The sequence below is a fragment of the Pelodiscus sinensis genome, chromosome 4 (genome assembly GCF_049634645.1).
Source record: "Pelodiscus sinensis isolate JC-2024 chromosome 4, ASM4963464v1, whole genome shotgun sequence".
Lineage (NCBI taxonomy): Eukaryota > Metazoa > Chordata > Testudines > Trionychidae > Pelodiscus > Pelodiscus sinensis.
Window position 1 is genome coordinate 34264026 of NC_134714.1, and position 19263 is coordinate 34283288.

Genomic DNA, 19263 nt, shown 5'->3' on the forward strand with positions numbered 1-19263 from the left:
TTCTAAAAATATATACCTCTAATTTTAGCACTTTCAGCAGTTACTTCCAAATTATACATTTAGATGAAATATATAAACTCTTTTTTTTACCAATGGCATTTGAGGCATGAGGGGTGTATATTAGTACTTGGATCAATTAAAGCCTGATTTATAATACTTGTACTTCTGCTGGAGAGGTTATAGCAGCGTCCAAAGAAGAAAGGGAAAGGTCAAATGAACTATTCACTAGCATTTATTTAACAAATGTCAGCTCTTCGCAGACATCTACTGCTCTGTTCCGCAGCTAGTTCTTGTCTACTACTCTATATAGAGGAAATTTGAAGGGCCTCTGCAAAGTTTTCCTCAAGATCATCAAGTTCCTTATTTGATTCAAAGTCACTGTCACATGTGGTTGAGTTCAGTGTTGGCTCAAATGTGTATGAAATATCAGGGGCTTCTTCAGACTTCACTGAAGAATAAGGATCTGTTCCAACACTTACCACTTCAGTTAGATCTTTTGAAAAGATATCCTTGTCATGCATCTGATTTGAAGTTTCATTGTGTAAGGGGGATTTTAGTTTGGTTTCACTTGTTAATAAATCCATGGCTTTAAGGAATTCTTCACTTTTTGTAGTCTTATTTTGTTTCCAATTTTTGCAGGAAAATTGGAGCTGGTCCAAGGTCTCAAATCTTTCTGGATCAAATGGGTCAATCACTTCTGTGCCTCCATTGACTCTCTCAGATTTCGATGTGTTGCAGCCCAGGTCAACTTTAAGGAGATCCAGTAGGTGGCGCATTTTATTCTAGAATTTAAGGGAAGAAATAAGGTTCTTAATCACTTACAACCCACAGCCCAGCTGCTTGCAGTATTAAGACCAGATCTGTAACAAATCTCAGTCTAAATAGCTGACTGTATTAATTTTTTTTTCCAAATTAGCATATTCTATGTAGTTATTTTTAAGGAAATACAGGATGCATAAAATGAAGTAACTTTATTATTCTTACAATTACCTTGCATCAAACAATCCTCAAGTTGCTGAAATGACTACCTAGTATGTGAAAGCTTTCATGATGTGGGTGATCTGGACAAGTCACATTTCCTACCTGTACTGCTGACAAAAGGTGGTTCTATACTGAGAGTTACTGCATCTGCAGCACTTTTAAAGTCTCTCTGAAGTCACTTAGACTGAGAACATTTACAGACTCCACTGGGAAAAAGGACATACCTCATTCAAACGATGCTTGTTTTGCTCTACATGACGCTCAAACAATCTCTCCAAAACCCTAAAAATAGATACATAAATAAGGCTCAGGCATGTCATTATTTGGAGGAGAAAGATACTGTGTCCCAAACAATCCTAGATGAGTAAAGAACCCAAGCTCCAGAGTCTTCAGGCATATACAAAGGAGAAATAATCAGATTGCTTTCATTATACTATGTCACAAAGAGGCCCACACTGTGTCTACATGCTACTAGACATTTGCTCTGTGGGCCAGGCCATGTCATAGGGCTGACTGAGGTACCCTTGCTCTCCGTTAGCCAGGTTAAGCTCAGGCAGAGTGAGTGGTTGCCACAGGTTGAAGCATTCACAATCCCATAACTCTTCTCCATCGTGGCTGCTGATGTGCAAGATATACAAGTATAATCAGTTATTCCCAGCAGACCCCCCTCTCCCGGGAATGGGGTAGGGGAAGAGACAAAACCCAGCTTCAATCACTCACTATGGCAAGGGAGCAGTGTTCCCTGTAAGCTGAGCATTTGGGCAGTCACCCATCAGAGATTCAAATGCTGCCCAGCTTATTAGCAGAGAGCCCACAGTGCCCACAGCCAGCAGCATATGTTTCTACTGGTGGTGCGCATCCATGTATGACTCAGTGCACATAACAAAAATTATTCTACAAATGGATGAAAAAGATTAGAGGGAAAATTGTAAGTGAGAGAAGATCTCTCAGGCCCCAAAAGTCCTCATGGCCTACAGGGATGACACTGAGGGTATGTCTACACTACCCCGCTAGTTCGAACTAGCGGGGTAACGTAGGCATACCTCAATTGCAAATGAAGCCCGGGATTTGAATTTCCCGGGCTTCATTTGCATAAGCGGGGAGCCGCTATTTTTAAAACCCCACTGGTTCGAACCCCGTGCAGCGCGGCTACACGGGGCACGAACTAGGTAGTTCGAACTAGGTTTCCTAGTTCGAACTACCGTTACTCCTCGTGAAATGAGGAGTAACGGTAGTTCGAACTAGGAGGCCTAGTTCGAACTACCTAGTTCGTGCCCCGTGTAGCTGCGCTGCACGGGGTTCGAACCAGCGGGATTTTAAAAATGGCGGCTCCCCGCTTATGCAAATGAAGCCCGGGAAATTCAAATCCCGGGCTTCATTTGCAAGTGCGGTATGCCTACGTTACCCTCCTAGTTCGAACTAGGAGGGCAGTGTAGACATACCCAGAGAAAGAATCTCTGGTCTGTTCGTCAGAGACTAGGGAGAAGAAAATGCAAGGAAAGAGCCAGGAAGGAGATGCTGCTAGGGCACCTCTGTCAGTACCATGACTGGTATGGGCTGTGCCCCTCTGGCGCCATTTGATTTGAAGTCGGGGGGGGGGGGAGGCGAGGAGAAAGTGGAATAGAAGGATGGAGAATGTGCATGAAGGGAACTGGATTATGAGAAAGGATGAGGGGGAGATGAAGAAGCAGACAGAGAACAGAAAGAAAAAAGAATTAGTGAGAATGGGAGAAAGAAAGGATTGGAAAAAAAGGAAATGGAGTAAGAGGAAGGGCCAGTTATTGGGGATGAGAAAAAATTAGACAGAAGGAAGAGAATTCAGTGCAGGGAATGAATTTAATGGTAAGGGTGAATAACCATTGGAACAGCTTTCCAAGGGATATGGTAGAATCAGTTGGGGGCTGCACTCAAGTGAGAAGCAAAAAAAAAAAAAAAAAAAAAGTAAACCCTCCCTGAGGCAGCCCCCAACTGAGAAAGAGAAAGACATTCTACACATTCCCCTCACACTCCAGAGCCTTGGAGGACCAGGCTAATAGATTTTGTGGGCTTCAAGGAATGGCAGGGGGAACGAAAACCTGGAGTATCAGGGTGTGCTCCCCAATGGGGCAGGATCCAAACAAGTCAGGGACTCCCTGGGTCTTAGGTTCTCCACCCCTGCTTTGTGGTATATAGGAGTTCAGCCAGTTGATTATAATGGTCCCTTCCATTTATCTCTGATAGAGGAAGAGTGACAAGAGATGGAGGAGTATAAAAAGAGATCTACAACAGGAACAAAAGGAAAGGAGAGAGAACGAAAACAAAGGAAAGCTATGTTTTAGAGGTGTATTTAATAGGAGATTAAATGCTAAAATGTAATTTTAAAAAAATGTCACCAGGGTCAGAGATACTGCATTCCACACTGTTTACAAAATCCAGTCTGTTCTGAGCACAGTCCAAACACACTTTAAAACAAAGATATCTAACCTGTTGGAAAATAATCCAAGCTTCAGAATTTCATCTGTTACATCTTCAATGAAACTCAAATACTGAAGCTCTTCTTCTCTGCACAGAGAACAGAAAATCCAGTATGAATGGTTAAAGGTATACACCTCTGTCACACAACAGAGCAAGAAGCTCTACCTGCTAAGGCAGGGGTGTGCAAAAGTTCTTCTGCAAGCTGGATCTGGCCCACCAAGTGGGTTGATCCTGCCACTCCCCCCATCCAAAGGCCAAACAAGGCCTGGGGATGAGGGAAAGTATGCAAAGTCTCTGCCTGCCCTGCCCTGCAAGGAGCATGAGATATTGCAGGATGGGGGCAGGGCAGGAGGAAACTTTGCGTGCTCCTCTCATACCCAGGCACTGATTGGCTTGGTGACAGAGGGAGCATGTGAAGTCTCCTCCCGCCCTGCAAGGAACTCAGCACTTAGAATTAACTGCCAGCTGCTGCTCAGGGACAGACTTGCAGGCCAGGGACGACTTTGCATGCTCTCCCAGTAACCAAGCCTTGAGGGTTTATTTAGACTACACTAAAGTGTTGAAAGAGGATATGCAAATTCAGTGGGAATTTGCATATCTTCTTCTGATTTCACTTTCAAAAGCAGAGCTTTAGTGAAAGTACTGTTTAGACGCGGCTTTTTCGGCGCCCCCCCCCCCCCCCGTCGAAAAGCTGCTCTTCCTCAAAAAATGAGGTTTACGCAGCTTTTCGACAAGGGGAAGGGGGTTTGCTGCTTTCAAAAGTGAAATCAGAAGAAGATATGCAAATTCCCACGGAATTTGCATATCCTCTTTCGACACTTTAGTGTAGTCTAGATAAGCCCTGATTGATCTGGGAGTGAGGGGGGGCACGCAAAGTCTCCTCCCACCACCAGAGGCACAGGCACCTAGAGGGAACTGCCACTGTTCTGAATAGCTGGTGGTTCTCTCTGGGCAGGGTGCAAAGACTTCATGGACTCCCCTACCCACAGACCAATCAGGGTCTGTGGGTGGGGAAGCAGGGAAGTGTCCTGGCCCTGCTCCTTCTGCCTGAGGCCATGCACCTTCTGGGGCAGCTTGGGGCCACTAAAAAATTTTCTGAAGTGACCCCCCTGGTCAAAAATTATTGCCCACCCCTGTGCTAAGAGAAATTACCGTGGTCTTGCACCAACTTAGCGTCTTGTTTCAAAGAGGTGGCTAGTAGGACGCAGTTACTTATTTAGGGGCGAGGAGTTCTGTAGCACCTTATAGACTAACTGAAGTGTTGGAGCATAAGCTTTCGTGGGCAAAGACCCACTTCGTCAGATTCATGGTATGCATCTGATGAAGTGGGTCTTTGCCCACGAAAGCTTATGCTCCAACACTTCAGTTAGTCTATAAGGTGCCACAGGACTCCTCACCACTTTTGCAGATTCAGACTAACACGGCTACCCCTCTGTTACTTATTTAGGATGAACAAAAATAAGCTCTGTATAAATTATGATGATATCTACAGAAATGTTACCTTAGGATTTCAGGGCAAAATTGTCAAGCTTTATGTTAACTTCCTGTTCTTGTATAAAATAGTCCAGAACACCTGAGGTGGCAGTACTGCAGGAGAGTTGACACAGATCACAACCTGCTTTGTGCTGTGATATCTGGAAGGGACCAGCACTAATGGGTAGTGCTCTTCAGGTAGAGGGAGGAAACATGATACAGCATAATGGTCTGATTCAACAACTTCCACAGGGGCTAGGGAACATGACTATAACTTCGGTTGCCATGCTCTGGTGGGAAAGCAGTGTTTTAATTGAAAGCCTCCCTTACTTCAAGATAACACCTCCCTGTTTTGGCAATGCATTGCTGGTACAGGTAGAAGTGACTTACACTTTTCTGAGCCAACTTCACTCATTCTGGTCCTTTCTTTTTAACTTTCAATGAAAACTGCTCTTTAGCGAGATAGAAACATTCCTCTGCAGTGTTTGCAACCCAAATGTTGAACATTCAGCTATTGCAGGAGAATCAGAGAATGAAACTCTCTAGCACCCAGCACAGTTGATCCTGCACCATGACCAAAGTTCCTAATCACCATGGTAATCCAAGTAAAAAATAATAACAATAACTGATTTTCATCGTAGATGCAGCAAGATACAGAAAAAAAATGACACCCTGATGAGGACGTTCACCATTCTTTCAGTGCTAACAGGCAAAGGTTTTAGTAGTACCTATGCTATGAAATTTTTTAGATAAGGGTTCACTGGCAAGTGCAAGCAGCTGTTATTAAGAAATACATAGAATTAATCAAGCATCAACTCAAAAATATACTGATGTAATGTGCTGTAAAATTTCCTTTCAATAAACAAGTGATATATCTGAAATGAATTGCTTGTATTATGGGAGTTCAACATCACAAATGCCTTGAAGAGTACTGAGATGCTGTGAAGCTCTTTGGCAAACATTCCTTAAAGTAGTGGTGATGCCAATCGATCTGGCTGGGAAAACCTTCAAAAGTTTGCAGTTCTGTTCAGACTAGGGATGTGAAAGTGTAAAAGTGTACATGGTTAACTGGTTAGCTTGAGCTCATTAGTTAACCTTCATAGTTACACACAGAACTCCCCACCCTGCCTGTGCTGCTGCCTCTGTATCTGTGTAAGAGGCAGCAGCGTGGAGAAAGGGCAGGCTGGAGCCAGTGTTTGAAGGGAGCTCCAGGTCATGCCTGCCCCCTTGCCCTGACATGGCAGCAGTGAGGAGGGGGGCAGGCAGCTCTGTGTACAGGTGACCCTCTTAAATCCAGGACTCTCTGGTCTGGCAACATCTGTTAGCACTGACTCCCCTGGTCCGTCTAACTCGCTGGTCCGGGACAGCTCAGGTCCCGAGTGCTGGATCAGGGAAGTCCAACCCATATCTCAAACCAATCATTTTTCTAGCCAGTATATAATCTTCTAATAGTGACTAGTGCCAGATGCCTCAGAGGGAATGAAACACAATAGGGCAATTACCTAGTGACCCCATTATCTGTTTAGGTCCAATTTCTGGCAGTCAGTGTGTTAGGGATTCCTGCACAGGTGCTGACTTTCCAGGTGCTTAACCCCTGGCTCTGCTCTAGGTCTTGTCCCCACTACACCCTTTCCTTCAAGGTCACACCCTGCATCACCACCATGCCATTTCTTCCCATCCTGCTCCATCCCTTACCACCCAGTTCTGTCTCTTCCCCGAATACACCACATCCTTGCTTCTTCCCTTCCCCCAGCTTCCTTCCTTCCTACCACAAAGGGTATGGCTAGACTGAGGGGATTTCTCAGTATACCAGAGGTATCACAAAAAAACTCTGCCACATCCAGGGAACACGTTTGCGCTTCAGCTTTTTTTTTTGCGGAAGAGCAGACGTGCTCTTTTGGAAGCCCCATATTCCTCATTCTATGAGTAAGAAAGGGACTTCCGAAAGAGGGTGTTTTCCTGACATTTGGCCCAATCTAGATGGGCCAAAGGTTGGAAAAGCCTCTTCTGACAAAAGAATCGGAAAACAGTATGCAAAATGCGGAGCCCATTTTGCGTATCTTTTTCCAACAAAAACTTGTAGTCTAGCCATACCCAAAATGGCTAACTGCAGCAAGTGGGAGGGAAAGGGGAAAGGGCTGAACAGTGGGGCCTGCTGGCAGATGGGAGGCACTGGGGGAAAGGGAAAGTGGTGATATGGGGGCTGCTGTTGTTTTCTCCTGGGTGCTCCAGCCCCAAAGCTTCCGTAGAATCAGAGCCTATGGATACCTGGAGCATGGGTTAGTATCCCTGACCATCTTAACTCCTATCTATTGAGGGACCTATTCTCTATGAACTTATATAATTCTTTTTTTGATCCAGTTATATGTCTGGCCTTCACAATGTCCGCTGGCAATGAATTCTACAGGTTTACTGTGCATTATGTGAAGAAATACTTATTTTTGTTAGTTTTAAATCTGCTACTGGTTGGACCTCCCTGGTTGGACACCCTTGAGACCTGAGCTATCCCAGACAAGGGAGTTTGCCGGACCAGGGAAGGTCAGTGCTCCCCCACTGGCTGCTCCTCTCCCAGGCTCTTCCCCTTGGGGCTCCCTGCCCTGCTGCTGGCCCCCCTAATACTATCCTGGCACAGCTCCCCATCCTGCTGCCCTACGGAGTTCCAGGTTCCCAACGGGGATGCTTGGTCACTGCTAGCCCTGCTGTTCCTGGGGATTCCCGGCTAGAGCCACCCAGCTGCTGCTGGCTCTACTGCTGCCAGGCATTCCCCAGCCAGGGTGCCCGGCCACTTTGCCCCGCTGCTAGAGCTGGCCCCACTGCTGATGGGGTTTCCAGTTGCCTGCCTCTGCCAGCCCCACTTCTGCTACAGGGTTCCCTGGCAGAGGCTGCCTGGTCACTCTGACCCCACTGCCATCAGGGGTTTGCTGCGATTCCTGGCTGGGACCGCCTAGCTGCCAACAGCTCCACTGCAAGCAGGGGTTCCCCAGTGCAGTGGGAGCTCCCGGGATACTGCTCGGCCCTGTTTACACAGGGTGGGGGCTCCCCAGATGTCACCTGGCCTAGCCAGGGCTCACCAGGGCACTACTCCCGCCTTCGGGGCTCTTTGGTCCAGCAATATCCGTGGCTCTGCTGGACCATGTATGTTGCCAGACCAGAGTCCCGGATTTGGGTTGCTCAACCTGTACCTAGTAATTTCATTGAGTGGTTCTTATTTTATTTGATGGGGTAAGTAACATTTCCTTATTCACTTTCTCCATACCACTCATGACTTTATAGCCCTCTATTATATCCCCCTTAATTATCTCTTTTCTAAGCTGAACGGTCCTGATCATTTAAATCTCTCCTTCTATGGAAGCTGCTCCATAGCCGCCCTCATTTTTCTTGCTCTTTTTTGTACCTTTTCTAATTCTAAATTATCTTTTTGGAGACGGGCAACCAGAAATATATGCAGTGTTCAAGATGTTGGCTTATCATGGGTTTATATAGTGGCACTGTGGTATTTTCTGTCTTATCTATCTCTTTCTTAATGGGTTCCTAACATTCTGTTTAATTTTTTGACTATAGTTACACACTGAGCAAATGAATTCAGAAAAGCACGCATGATGCCTGCAAGATCTCTTTGCTAAGTGGAAACAGCTAATTTAGCCCCCACCATTTTGTATATAGAGTTGGCATGTTTTCCAAGGTGCATTACTTTGCAATTATCAACTTTGAATTTCATCTGCCATTTTGTTACCCAGTCTTGTAAGAGCCCTTTGTAATTTTACATGCAGCTTTGGTCTTAACTACCTTGAGTAATTCTGTATCATGGGCAAACTTTGCCACTTAACCGATTGCCCCCTTTTCCATGTAATTTACTTCCTTTTATGAAATCTGACAATTTATTCCTGATCTTTATTTCCTGTCTTTTAATCAGTTACTAAACCAGGAAGGTAGGGCTGATTACTTTGTTTAACAGCCTTTGTGTGGGACTTGTCAAAGGTTTTCTGAAAGTATGCTGCACCAACTGGATCCCCCTTGTCCACATGATTGCTGGCAACCTCAGCGAAGTCTCATATATTGTTGTAGCATGATTTTCTTTTAGCCCAGCTCCAACATATATTCATCTGTGTGTCTCATAATACTGTTCTTTACTATACTTTCAACCTATCTGCTTGGTACTGAAGTTAGACTTACTGCCTGTACTTATCAGGGTCGTCTCTGGAGCATTTAAAAAAAAAATTGGCGTTTCATAAGTTATCCTCCAGTCATCTGGTACAGTGACTGATTTAAGCAAGAAGTTATATACCACTGTCAGTACCTTAGCAATTTCATACTGGAGTTTCTTCAGAACTCTGGGTTGATACCATCTAGCCCTGATGACTTATTACTCTTTAATTTATCAATATGTTCCAAAACACCCTCTACTGACATTTCAGTCTGGAACATTTCTTCAGATCTGTCACATAAAAGAATGTCTCTAGTGTGGAATTTTCACTCATATCCGCTTCTCTGAATGCAAGGAATTCATTAAGCTTCTCTGCAATGGTCTTATCTTCCCTGAGTGATCTTTGAGCATTTTGATCATCTAGTGGCTTCCTCCTCCTGATGTACTTAAACATTTTTTGCTATTACCTTTTGTGTTTTGGTATTTGCTCTTCAGCTTTTTTTGGCCTACCCAATTGTACTTTCATATTCTCCTCCTTTCCATTCTCCTCAATATTATCTGACTAACAATTTTAAAAGGATGCTTTTTTGCCTTTAAATGCCTTTTAATTACAAATATAAATTTATATTTGTAAGAACTTAAAAGTAACTTTAAATTTGTTGCCATTTTACTCTTTCATCCAGTAAAAGAGAAAGCAAAAATATACTTACTCAGCCTGGATTTTTCTCATTGATGATGTTTCCATAGATAAAAGGGAAGTCATGCTAATGAAAAACAGATATTAAAAACAGCATTAGGCAATTTCCTACAAAACTTCCAGTTCAATGTTCCCTCTAATTTTTTCCATCCATGTGCAGAATAAATGTTTATTATATGCACCAAAGCACATCAGATGTGCACCACCAATGGAAACACATGCATCTGGCATTTAAATCCCTGGTGGCATTTAAATCTCTCCAGGATGGACACCCACACTCTCAGCTTACAGAGAGAACTGCTCCAATTCCCTGCATTTCATTCTATTTCTGCAGCAACCCAAAATCATGAGAGCCCTCACCCAAAAGTGTCTGCTATAGAACACTGAACCCCTGTGCTAATAATGTGTCATGTTGTCACAGAAAGGAGACTATCATTTAATTTCTTGTAATCTAAACATCTGCATGGCTTCTTCCATACCATTGGATATATACAGCTGAGCAAGTAATTGATATTTTTGGTTTGATGGACACAGAAAAATCCAAGGAAACTTTTGTTCAGGTCAAACTAAATATTTAATTTGATCCAAAATAACATTTTTCCTTTTTTTTTTTAAAGTTTTTGGGTGTTTTCTATCCTTAAAAACATCTAAAAAAATCTCTAAAATAGCAAAATTTCTAAACCAATTTGCAAATTGTTTTGTTTGACTGAAAATACATTTATTAGTGATAAGCTATGTGCCAAGAAAAAAAATCCACTCAACCCTAGCCACATATGCTCAAAACACTGTTCTAGAGCCTACCCACCAATTCTCCACTCCTGCCTCTTTAAAATCTCTTCTCGAGACGCATACATTTCTACCATAAGAACACAAGAATAGCCATACTGGGTCAGACCAAAGATCCATCTAGCCCAGTATTCTGTCTTCTGACAGTGGCCAATGTCAGGTGCCCCAGAGGGCAAGAGCAGAACAGGTAATCATCAAGTGAGCCATCCCATCACCCATTTCCAGCTTTCGGTGCATAGGGAAGGGGTGGACAATAATATTTGCGAGGGGCGAGTAGAAGAGGAACTTTATGAATTTTGTTATGAGGTCACTGGGCAGCTCCAGGCTCCCCAGAAGGGGCAGTAGCTTGGGTGAAGGAGTAAGGCTGGAGGCTACAGAGAGAGACAGAGAGAGAGAGCAAGAAAGAGAGTGTGTGTGTGTGTGTGTGTGTGTGTGTGTGTGTGTGTGTAAAACAGATTGTGACAGATTGTGTGTGTGGCACAGAGACTGGGAGAGTATGTGGCACAGAGACAGGAGCGTGTGTGTGGCACTGTGTGTATGACAGTGACTGTGCATGTGTGGCACAGACTGGGTGTGTATGAGAGTAATACAGACAGTGTGCGTGTTGGCTGCTGCTGGGTAAGTTTCTGAGAGAAGCCATGTGCTGCCTTAGACAGGGAAAGCTGTCCTGCTCTGTTGTCTCTCTTCCCCTAGTTCTGCAGAAATGGGGTGTGGGAAGGAAGTGTGCATGTAAGACAGTGAGAATGGGAATTGAAATCTTAGAAACAGTGCACTGCCTCTTAAGACAGGCACTCCTCCGAGTCACTTATCATCCATGCTTCAGATTGGAGCAGCTCCGCTGTGTGTCTCCCTTTCTCTGACCCCTGCTCTTTAGAGATGGGATATAGGGATAGGGAGATACCTTGACTTCAGCACTTCTCTCTCCCTTCCCCTCTGCATATTTAGCAAGAGAATCCTGGGAGTAGCTTGGCTACAGGACAGAGCAAGGTGGGGGCAGAGGCAGCTGAACACACGCTGCCAGCTGTAAGTATGCACACCCTGTTAATCAGTTGCGTGGGCTGGAGAGCAAGGCTAAGCAGGCCAGATTTGGCCTCTGGGCCTGATATTGCCCACCCCTGGGCTCGGGACACCATCCTCATCCATGTTGGCAAATAGCCATTAATGGACCTATCCTCCACGAATTTATTTAGCCCTTTTTTCTTTTGTTATAGTCTTGGACTTTGTGTGAAGAAGTACTTCCTTTTGTTTGTTTTAAACCTGCTGCCTATTAATTTCATTTGGCGACCCCTAGTTCTTACGTTATGGAAAGGAGTAAATAAATCTTCTTTATTCACCTTCTCCATACCGGTCATAATTTTACAGACCTCTATTATATCTCCATTACTTGTCTTTTTTCCAAGATGAAAACCCCCAGGCTACGTCTACACTGGCCCCTAATTCTGGAAAAGTCATGCAAAGCAGGTAAGTCAGAATAGGGAAATCCACCGGGGATTTAAATATCCCCCGCGGATTTAAATAAACATGTCTGCCGCTTTTTTTCCGGCTTGGGGAAAAGCCGGAAAAAAGCGTCTGGACTGGCGCGATCCTCCGGAATAAAGCCCTTTTCCGGAGGATCTCTCATATAAGATAAAAGGGATCTCTTATATAAGATAATAAGATATAAGAGATCCTCCGGAAAAGGGCTTTATTCCGGAGGATCGCGCCTGTCCAGACGCTTTTTTCCAGCTTTTCCCCAAGCCGGAAAAAAAGCGGCGGACATGTTTATTTAAATCCGCGGGGGATATTTAAATCCCCGGCGGATTTCCCTATTCTGACTTACCTGCTTTGCATGACTTTTTCGGAATTCGGGGCCAGTGTAGACGTAGCCCAAGTCTTATTAATCTCTTCTCAAATGGCAGCCATTCCATACTCCTAATTATTTTTGTTGCCCTTTTCAGAACTTTTTCCAGTGCTTTTTTTGAGATGAGGTGTCCACATCTGCTCACAATATTCAAGATATGGGTGAACCACGGCTTATATAGAGGCAATATGATATTCTCTGTTTTATTCTCCATCCCTTTCATAATGATTCCCAAAATATTGTTTGCTTTTCTGACTGCCATTGAGTGGATGTTTTCAGAGAACTATCCACAATGACTCCAAGATCTCTTTCCACAGTGGCAACAGCTAACGTACCCTGTATCGTTTTGCATGTATAGTTGGGATTATGTTTTCCAATATGCATTACTTTCCCTCATCGACACTGAATTTCATCTGCCACTCACCTATTATTGTGAAATCCTTTTGAAGATCTTCACTCTGCTTTGGATTTGACTATCTTGAATGGTTTTGTATTATCTGCAAATTTTGCCACCTCACTGTTTACCCTTTTTTCCAGATCATTTATGAATATGTTGAACAGAATTAGTCCTAGTATGTACTCTTGGAGAAAACTGACCATTTATTCCTAACTTGTATTTCCTATATTTATCAAGTTATCAGTCCATGAGAGGATCTTCCCTCTTATCCCATGGCAGCTTACTTTGCTTAAGAGACATTGGTGTGGGATCTTGGCAAAGACTTTTTGGAAATCTAAGTACACTAGATCTATTGGAGTCACTTTTCCACATTTTTGTTGACCTCAAAGAATTCTAGAAGACTGTTGAGGCACGATTTCTCTTACAAAAACCATGTTGATTGACTATTCCCTTAGAGCCCCCAGCTTAAACCCCTCTAGCACATCACTGACAATCTATAACCTATCCTGGAAAACAATCCCTCGCTTTCACAGGTCTTGGGAGACCGGCCAATCCTTGCCTACAGACAACCCCCCAATGTGAGGCAAATACTTTCCAGTAGCCACACATCATACCTCTCTCAACAATGGATTTAAAAGTATCTATTCTTCTACAAAGGAATTTCACCAGCCAATTACAGAGAGTGTGGAACTGGCATTCATCTACAAATATGACACTGTTACTCCTGGCTTGAACAAAGACATTAGCTGGATGTCGCATTATAAAGCCAGTCTTCCCTGGCTTTAACAATTGCACTTTTACATCAAAAGCTAAGAATGGGACACTTCCAGCCCACTTAATTAGCCTCAGTAGCACTGGTCCTACAATTGACTGATACTTCCACTCCGCCCCCACCATTATAAATATCTTGGTTTCTGTTATTTCCACTCCATCTTATCTGATGAAGTGGGTTTTACCTACAAATGCTCATGATACTGTATATATTTTTGTTAATCTCTAAGATGCCAAAGGACTACTCATGGCTTTTAATGTTACAGACTAATATGACTACCCCTCTGAGACTTGAAAACTAGCTAAATTTATGTTTGTTTTTTGGGCAGAAACTGAGACAAGAACCAAAGAGGCAGCAATATATGATTTACAATATTTCCGAGATTTCTAGTGGAAAATATTTCAGAAGTAGAGCTTTCATTGATTTACTGATTTATCGTTTACCTAACACTGGCTCTTCTATTAGAGTATGTCTACACTACAGCGCTATTGCGAATTAACTTATTTCGATTCGAAATAAGCTAAATCGAAATAACGCATCTAGACACAAAAACTAAATAGAAATAGCGTTTTTATAATTTGAAATAGCTCGTCCACATTGAGTGGACTCTGACTCAAAGATAAGGCCGGCTGGAACCAGTGCCAAAAGGACATCAGGGTCAGACTTATTGTGTGGGGCTGCTGCCTCAGGCTATCCGAGATCCGTGCTTAAAGGGACCAGACCCCTCATCCCAGTCAGACAGTTCTTAGGTTTCTCTGCTTGCTGGTCTACCTCGCTGAGGGACAGCAAAACATTCGTGTCTCGGAGTGCTCTGCTTGCCCTCACTCAGGACACCACGGCACTCTGCAACATGGAACCAGACCTGCCCCAGGGGACTCTGCTGCATCCCGTGGACACATTGCCAGCAGCCTGGCTGCACTGTCTGCAGGCTGCCATATGGGAGGACCATCGAGGGGATGTCAGGATCCAGGGGGCCCAGCAGGAGAGCTTCCACCCTGAGGAGCACTAACAGTCTCTCCGGTTTGCCCCTCTGGGGGCTTGTGCCCCATTCCTCCCTTTCGTCCTTCCACTTATCCTTCCCTAGCCCCCCCCTTCTTGATGTCAAATAAAAGACATGTATTTTCAAAAATATAACCTGTCTTTATTTAACACAACTGGGGAGGGGGAATGAAACTCTGGGGAGATGCAGGAAAGGAGGCCGGAGAGGGCAGGAGAGAGGATGGGAGAGGGGAGGGGGAAAACTGGGACGAGGGAGCTGGAAGGGGGAAGCAAGGGGAAGGGGAAGCTCAGCACTCAGGGCTGGGGGTCTCGCCGGGCCAATCACCTCCCAGCACGGTGGGGAAGGGGGCCTTGGATTCCCCGGGGGGATGGGGTGGAGGGTGCGGAGATTGAGGAGGAAGAGGTGGAAGGGGGGCACGAGTGGGAGGAGGAACAGTAGTTGGGGGGGGCAGCAGGCGCAGGACCGGCACAGGGCAGCATGCTCTGCAGCAGGGCCTGCAGGTTTGCGTTCATGGCTCAATCCTCAGCAAGCTGTTCCCGGTGGAGCTGCAGGTCCTCCAGCGTCCAGGCCTGGATGGTGTGGTGCAGGGCATGCAGGGTCCCCAGGTACTGGTCCTGGTACTCCTGTTGTGTGCGCTGATGGTCCAGAGCAGGTCGCGGGTGCGGGAGTCCAGGGTGGGATGGTGCGCCCTGCACGGGCAGCTTGTGCAGCTGTGGAGAAAGAAGATAAGTGGTCAGTTCTCCCTGGGGACACAGTGGATGATGCCCAGCCCCCAACGCGATGTGAGGGCGACCGTGCCCTGTGCCGTCAGAGCTGATGTGCTTGCACAGAGGCCAGGGTCAGGATGTCTGGCTCTCTCCGGGTCTGGGAGTTGCTCCAAGACCGCACCCATGGCCCTGTGCCATGTATAGTGTGGCCAGGGCGGGGAGGGGGAGATGTCCCCTGCCTCTGTGTAGAGGGGGCGTGTGAAGGGAGAGCGTCCTGCTGGGTCCCGCCCTGGGGTCGGGAGTGTGCCAGGTCTCTTCACACACTCATGTGCCTATTGGGCCACGGCTGGAGTCACCTGCCCAAGAGTGGCATGGCACGTGCTCGCACATGCACTGGTGGCTGCATGATCCGTGGGAGGCATGGCCCACATGCGCGGTCCTTGGTCTCCCTCTCCGCCTCCCCTCCCCCAGGGAGGGGACAGTGCTGGCACTTACCTGGTATGGCCTCCCTGGATGACCCTGCTGACTCCGGTGCCAGGACAGCTGGCGGTGGCCACTCTGGTGTGCTCGGGTCAGGGCCCTCCGGTCCCTGCTTGCTGCCTCCCGGGCTGGCGCGGACCGCCCCGCCCCCCAGGAGTCGGTCGAGGGCAGGGATGTAGGAGCAGGTGTCAGCCCCTGCTGTGGTACCGCCCCTGGTAGCCCTGGTGTACGCCTGCCGCAGCTCTTTCACCCTCAGACGCATCTGCTCTTGGGTGTACCTGTGGCCTTTCCTGGCCATGGTGGCCACTATGTGGACGTAGACGGCTGCATTCCTCTGCCTAGTGTGGAGATCATGGAAGTTGGTGGCTTCCCCCGAAACCTCAATGAGGTCCATGATCTCTGCACTAATCCATGAGGGTGCGTGCCGTCTATGGCCCCTGGCTGACCCCTGGGTGCTGGGGGACTAGGCAGAGGATGGCTTGCTGGCACTGGCTGCCTGGCTCATCCTGGAGCCACTGGGTCAGGGGCAGAGACTGCTGGCGGGCCTGCCTCTGGCAAGTGCCGTCTGGCCAGAGTCTACCCCTTTAAGGGCCCCAGGGCTGGGGGAGAGAAGAGGAGTTTTCCTGGTTAGGCCCACAGTGGCCACCAGGGGAAACTGGGAAGGGCTGGAGGACCCCTAATTCAAAATAAGTGTCTACACAGCACTTATTTCGATTTAGCTATTTCAAATTAGGTAGAATGAGGTTTACCTAATTTGAAATAAGGGCTCCACTATTTCGAAATAGCGGTTTGTATGTGTAGACAGCTATTAAAGTTAATTCAAAATAACGTCTGTTATTTCAAATTAACTCTGTAGTGTAGACATACCCTTACAGAAAACATTACCCACTAAGTCTGTTTTAGCCAGTGAGACTTGATCTCCTACAGCAACTTAGTAGGAAATAAATATAAAACATACTTGTGCTTTTTCTTTACATAAGACTCAGTATTTATTTTTAGCCTGTAAGGCAGATCATGGGTGGATTATCAAAAATAATTAGCAATGGGCTCAGCTAGCAATGTGGCTGTATAGGGTACAGGATGGGATAGGCTGTGGTAATGGGACACACAAAAGCATTATGGTCTCATAGGAGGCAGTCTGCTATCCTGGGTATAGTTAGCATCACAACACACAAGATGCTGCAGCACTGGTGGAGGGATGGGTTTGTAAAAAGTGGGGAGAAAAGGTAGCCATGAACAAAAGAGTGAAAGCCTGGTTACTATTATCTGTGGGTACAGCTAGACTGTAAGTTTTTGTCGGAAAAAGGTATGCAAAACGCGCTCCGCATTTTGCATACCTTTTTCCAATTCTTTTGTTGAAGAAGCTTTTCCGACATTTGGCCCGTCTAGATTGGGCAAAAGTCGAGAAAAAAACCTCTTTTGGAAGTCCCCTTCTTCCTCATGGAACGAGGAATACAGGGGCTTCCGAAAGAGCACATTTGCTCTTTCGCAAAAAAACCTGAACCTCCCCCCGCAGTATCCAGAAAACCCCCCACAATCTAGCCGTACCCTGTCTGACACAATACCACCAGTTACTGCTGCATGGAGGTATGATCATACTGAGTGTATGATCTTGCTTCATGGGTAATTTAGACAGTCAGATATTGGTAATCTTTTTCCCTTCAAAAGGTACTCATTCATGCATAACTATGAGACTGTGTCAATAACACCATCACTGCCAACTTAACTAAAGAAATAGCTGGTAAGTTCTGATATTAGTTGTAGTGTGTGCAAGGAATAATTAGCTGTGTTAACTCTGTCATACTCACTCCTGTGTAATGGAAATTCTTGCTAAGATAAACACAGGAAATTTGGATGTAAGAACACAGTGACCTACATAATAAGAGATGCTACAGCACATAAAGATTTCTTCACTTATTTCATATGTCTCATCCATTGGCTTTGTGTTGGAATTTTATCATAAGGAAAATGAGAATATTGCTTTCCTATGTATGCACAAAGTCATTAATCTCCAAAATCTCCTTGCTATAAAACAGGGCACACAAATATATGGTAATGCTCATCAATGAGCCTAACGACTAGTAATAAAGCAAGCAATAAAGAATGCTTTAAATATTTCCTACTGCAAATCAGGCACCTTGGAAAGGAGTACTGAAGAGCATCCATCCTTTCCTTAGACTCAGCTGGAGCAGACGTGTCTTTAGCCTACAAACACAGAGAGAACATCTTTATTTTTGGTGCAACACTACATAGCAAAAGAAGGGTCAGAACAGGATTAGTCATAAGGTGTCAGGAGTGTGGAAGGGACAGGCAGTTTGTGCCAAGTACACAGTCATTACTAAATTCCACCTTAGAAAAATCAGGAGAAGAATTATGTTAGAATTTTATCATCTTCATGTGATTCGGCTAATCTATTAACATTAGTTTTAAAACTATGTTTTAATAATCCTTTGCTATAATAGATTCATAGAATACTAGGACTGGAAGGGACCTCGAGAGACCATCGAGTCCAGTCCCCTGCCCTCATGGCTGGACCAAATACTGTCTAGACCATCTCTGACAAACATTTATCTAACCTACTCTTAAATATCTCCAGAGATGGGGATTCCACAACCTCCCTGGGCAATTTATTCTAGTGTTTGACTCCCCTGACAGTTAGGAACTTTCTCCTAATATCCAACCTAAATCTCTTGCTGCAGTTTAAGCCCACTGCTTCTCGTTCTACCCTCAGAGACCAAGATGAACAAGTTTTCTCCCTCCTCCTTATGACACCCTTTTAGATAACTGAAAACTGCTATCATGTTCCCCCTCAGTCTTCCCTTTTCTAAACTAAACAAACCCAATTCTTTCAGTCTGCCTTGATAGGTCATGTTCTCTAGACCTTTAATCATTCTTGTTGCTCTTCTCTGGACCCTCTCCAATTTCTCCACATCTTTCTTGAAATGCAGTGCCCAGAACTGGACACAACACTCCAACAGAGGCCTAACCAACGCAGAGTAGAACAGAAGAATGATTTCTCATGTCTTGCTCACAACACACCTGTTAATGCATCCCAGAATCATGTTTGCGTTTTTTTGCAACAGCATCACACTGCTGACTCATATTCGGCTTGTGGTCCACTATAAGCCCTAGATCCCTTTCTGCCATACTCCTTCCTAGACAGTCGCTTCCCATTCTGTATGTGTGAAACTGATTGTTCCTTCCTAAGTGGAGCACTTTACATTTGTCTTTATTAAACTTCATCCAGTTTACCTCTGACCATTTCTCCAATTTGTACAGATCATTTTGAATTATGACCCTTTCCTTCAGAGCAGTCGCAACCCCTCGCAGCTTGGTATCATCTGTGAACTTAATAAGCGTACTTTCTATGATCATACATTATCTGTTATTCAAGGATCTCAGAGTACTTATAAATATTAATAAAACCTTACAATACCTTTCTCGTATTAACAGTATACTAATGCACCTGGAGATTAAGGACCTAATCTGAATATATGATAATCACCTAAACCATCATCTGAAGTTATGGAAG

The 19263-nt window shown here is 45.1% G+C and overlaps 1 protein-coding gene across 4 annotated transcripts in view; it reads right to left on the reverse strand.

Moving 5' to 3' along the window:
- Positions 1-216: 216 nt before the first annotated feature.
- The window catches only part of SPATA7 (spermatogenesis associated 7), an 81384-nt gene continuing 62337 nt past the window's right edge, over positions 217-19263 (reverse strand). For all 4 annotated transcript variants that reach the window (XM_075926748.1, XM_075926746.1, XM_075926747.1 and 1 more), the window contains 5 exons: positions 17869-17936; positions 9763-9816; positions 3445-3522; positions 1206-1263; positions 217-782 (listed from right to left, as the gene is read on the reverse strand). In XM_075926748.1, the coding sequence (XP_075782863.1) occupies positions 303-782; positions 1206-1263; positions 3445-3522; positions 9763-9816; positions 17869-17936 (738 nt within the window). In that variant the 3' untranslated portion in view covers positions 217-302. The remainder of the gene's footprint in view (positions 783-1205; positions 1264-3444; positions 3523-9762; positions 9817-17868; positions 17937-19263) is intronic.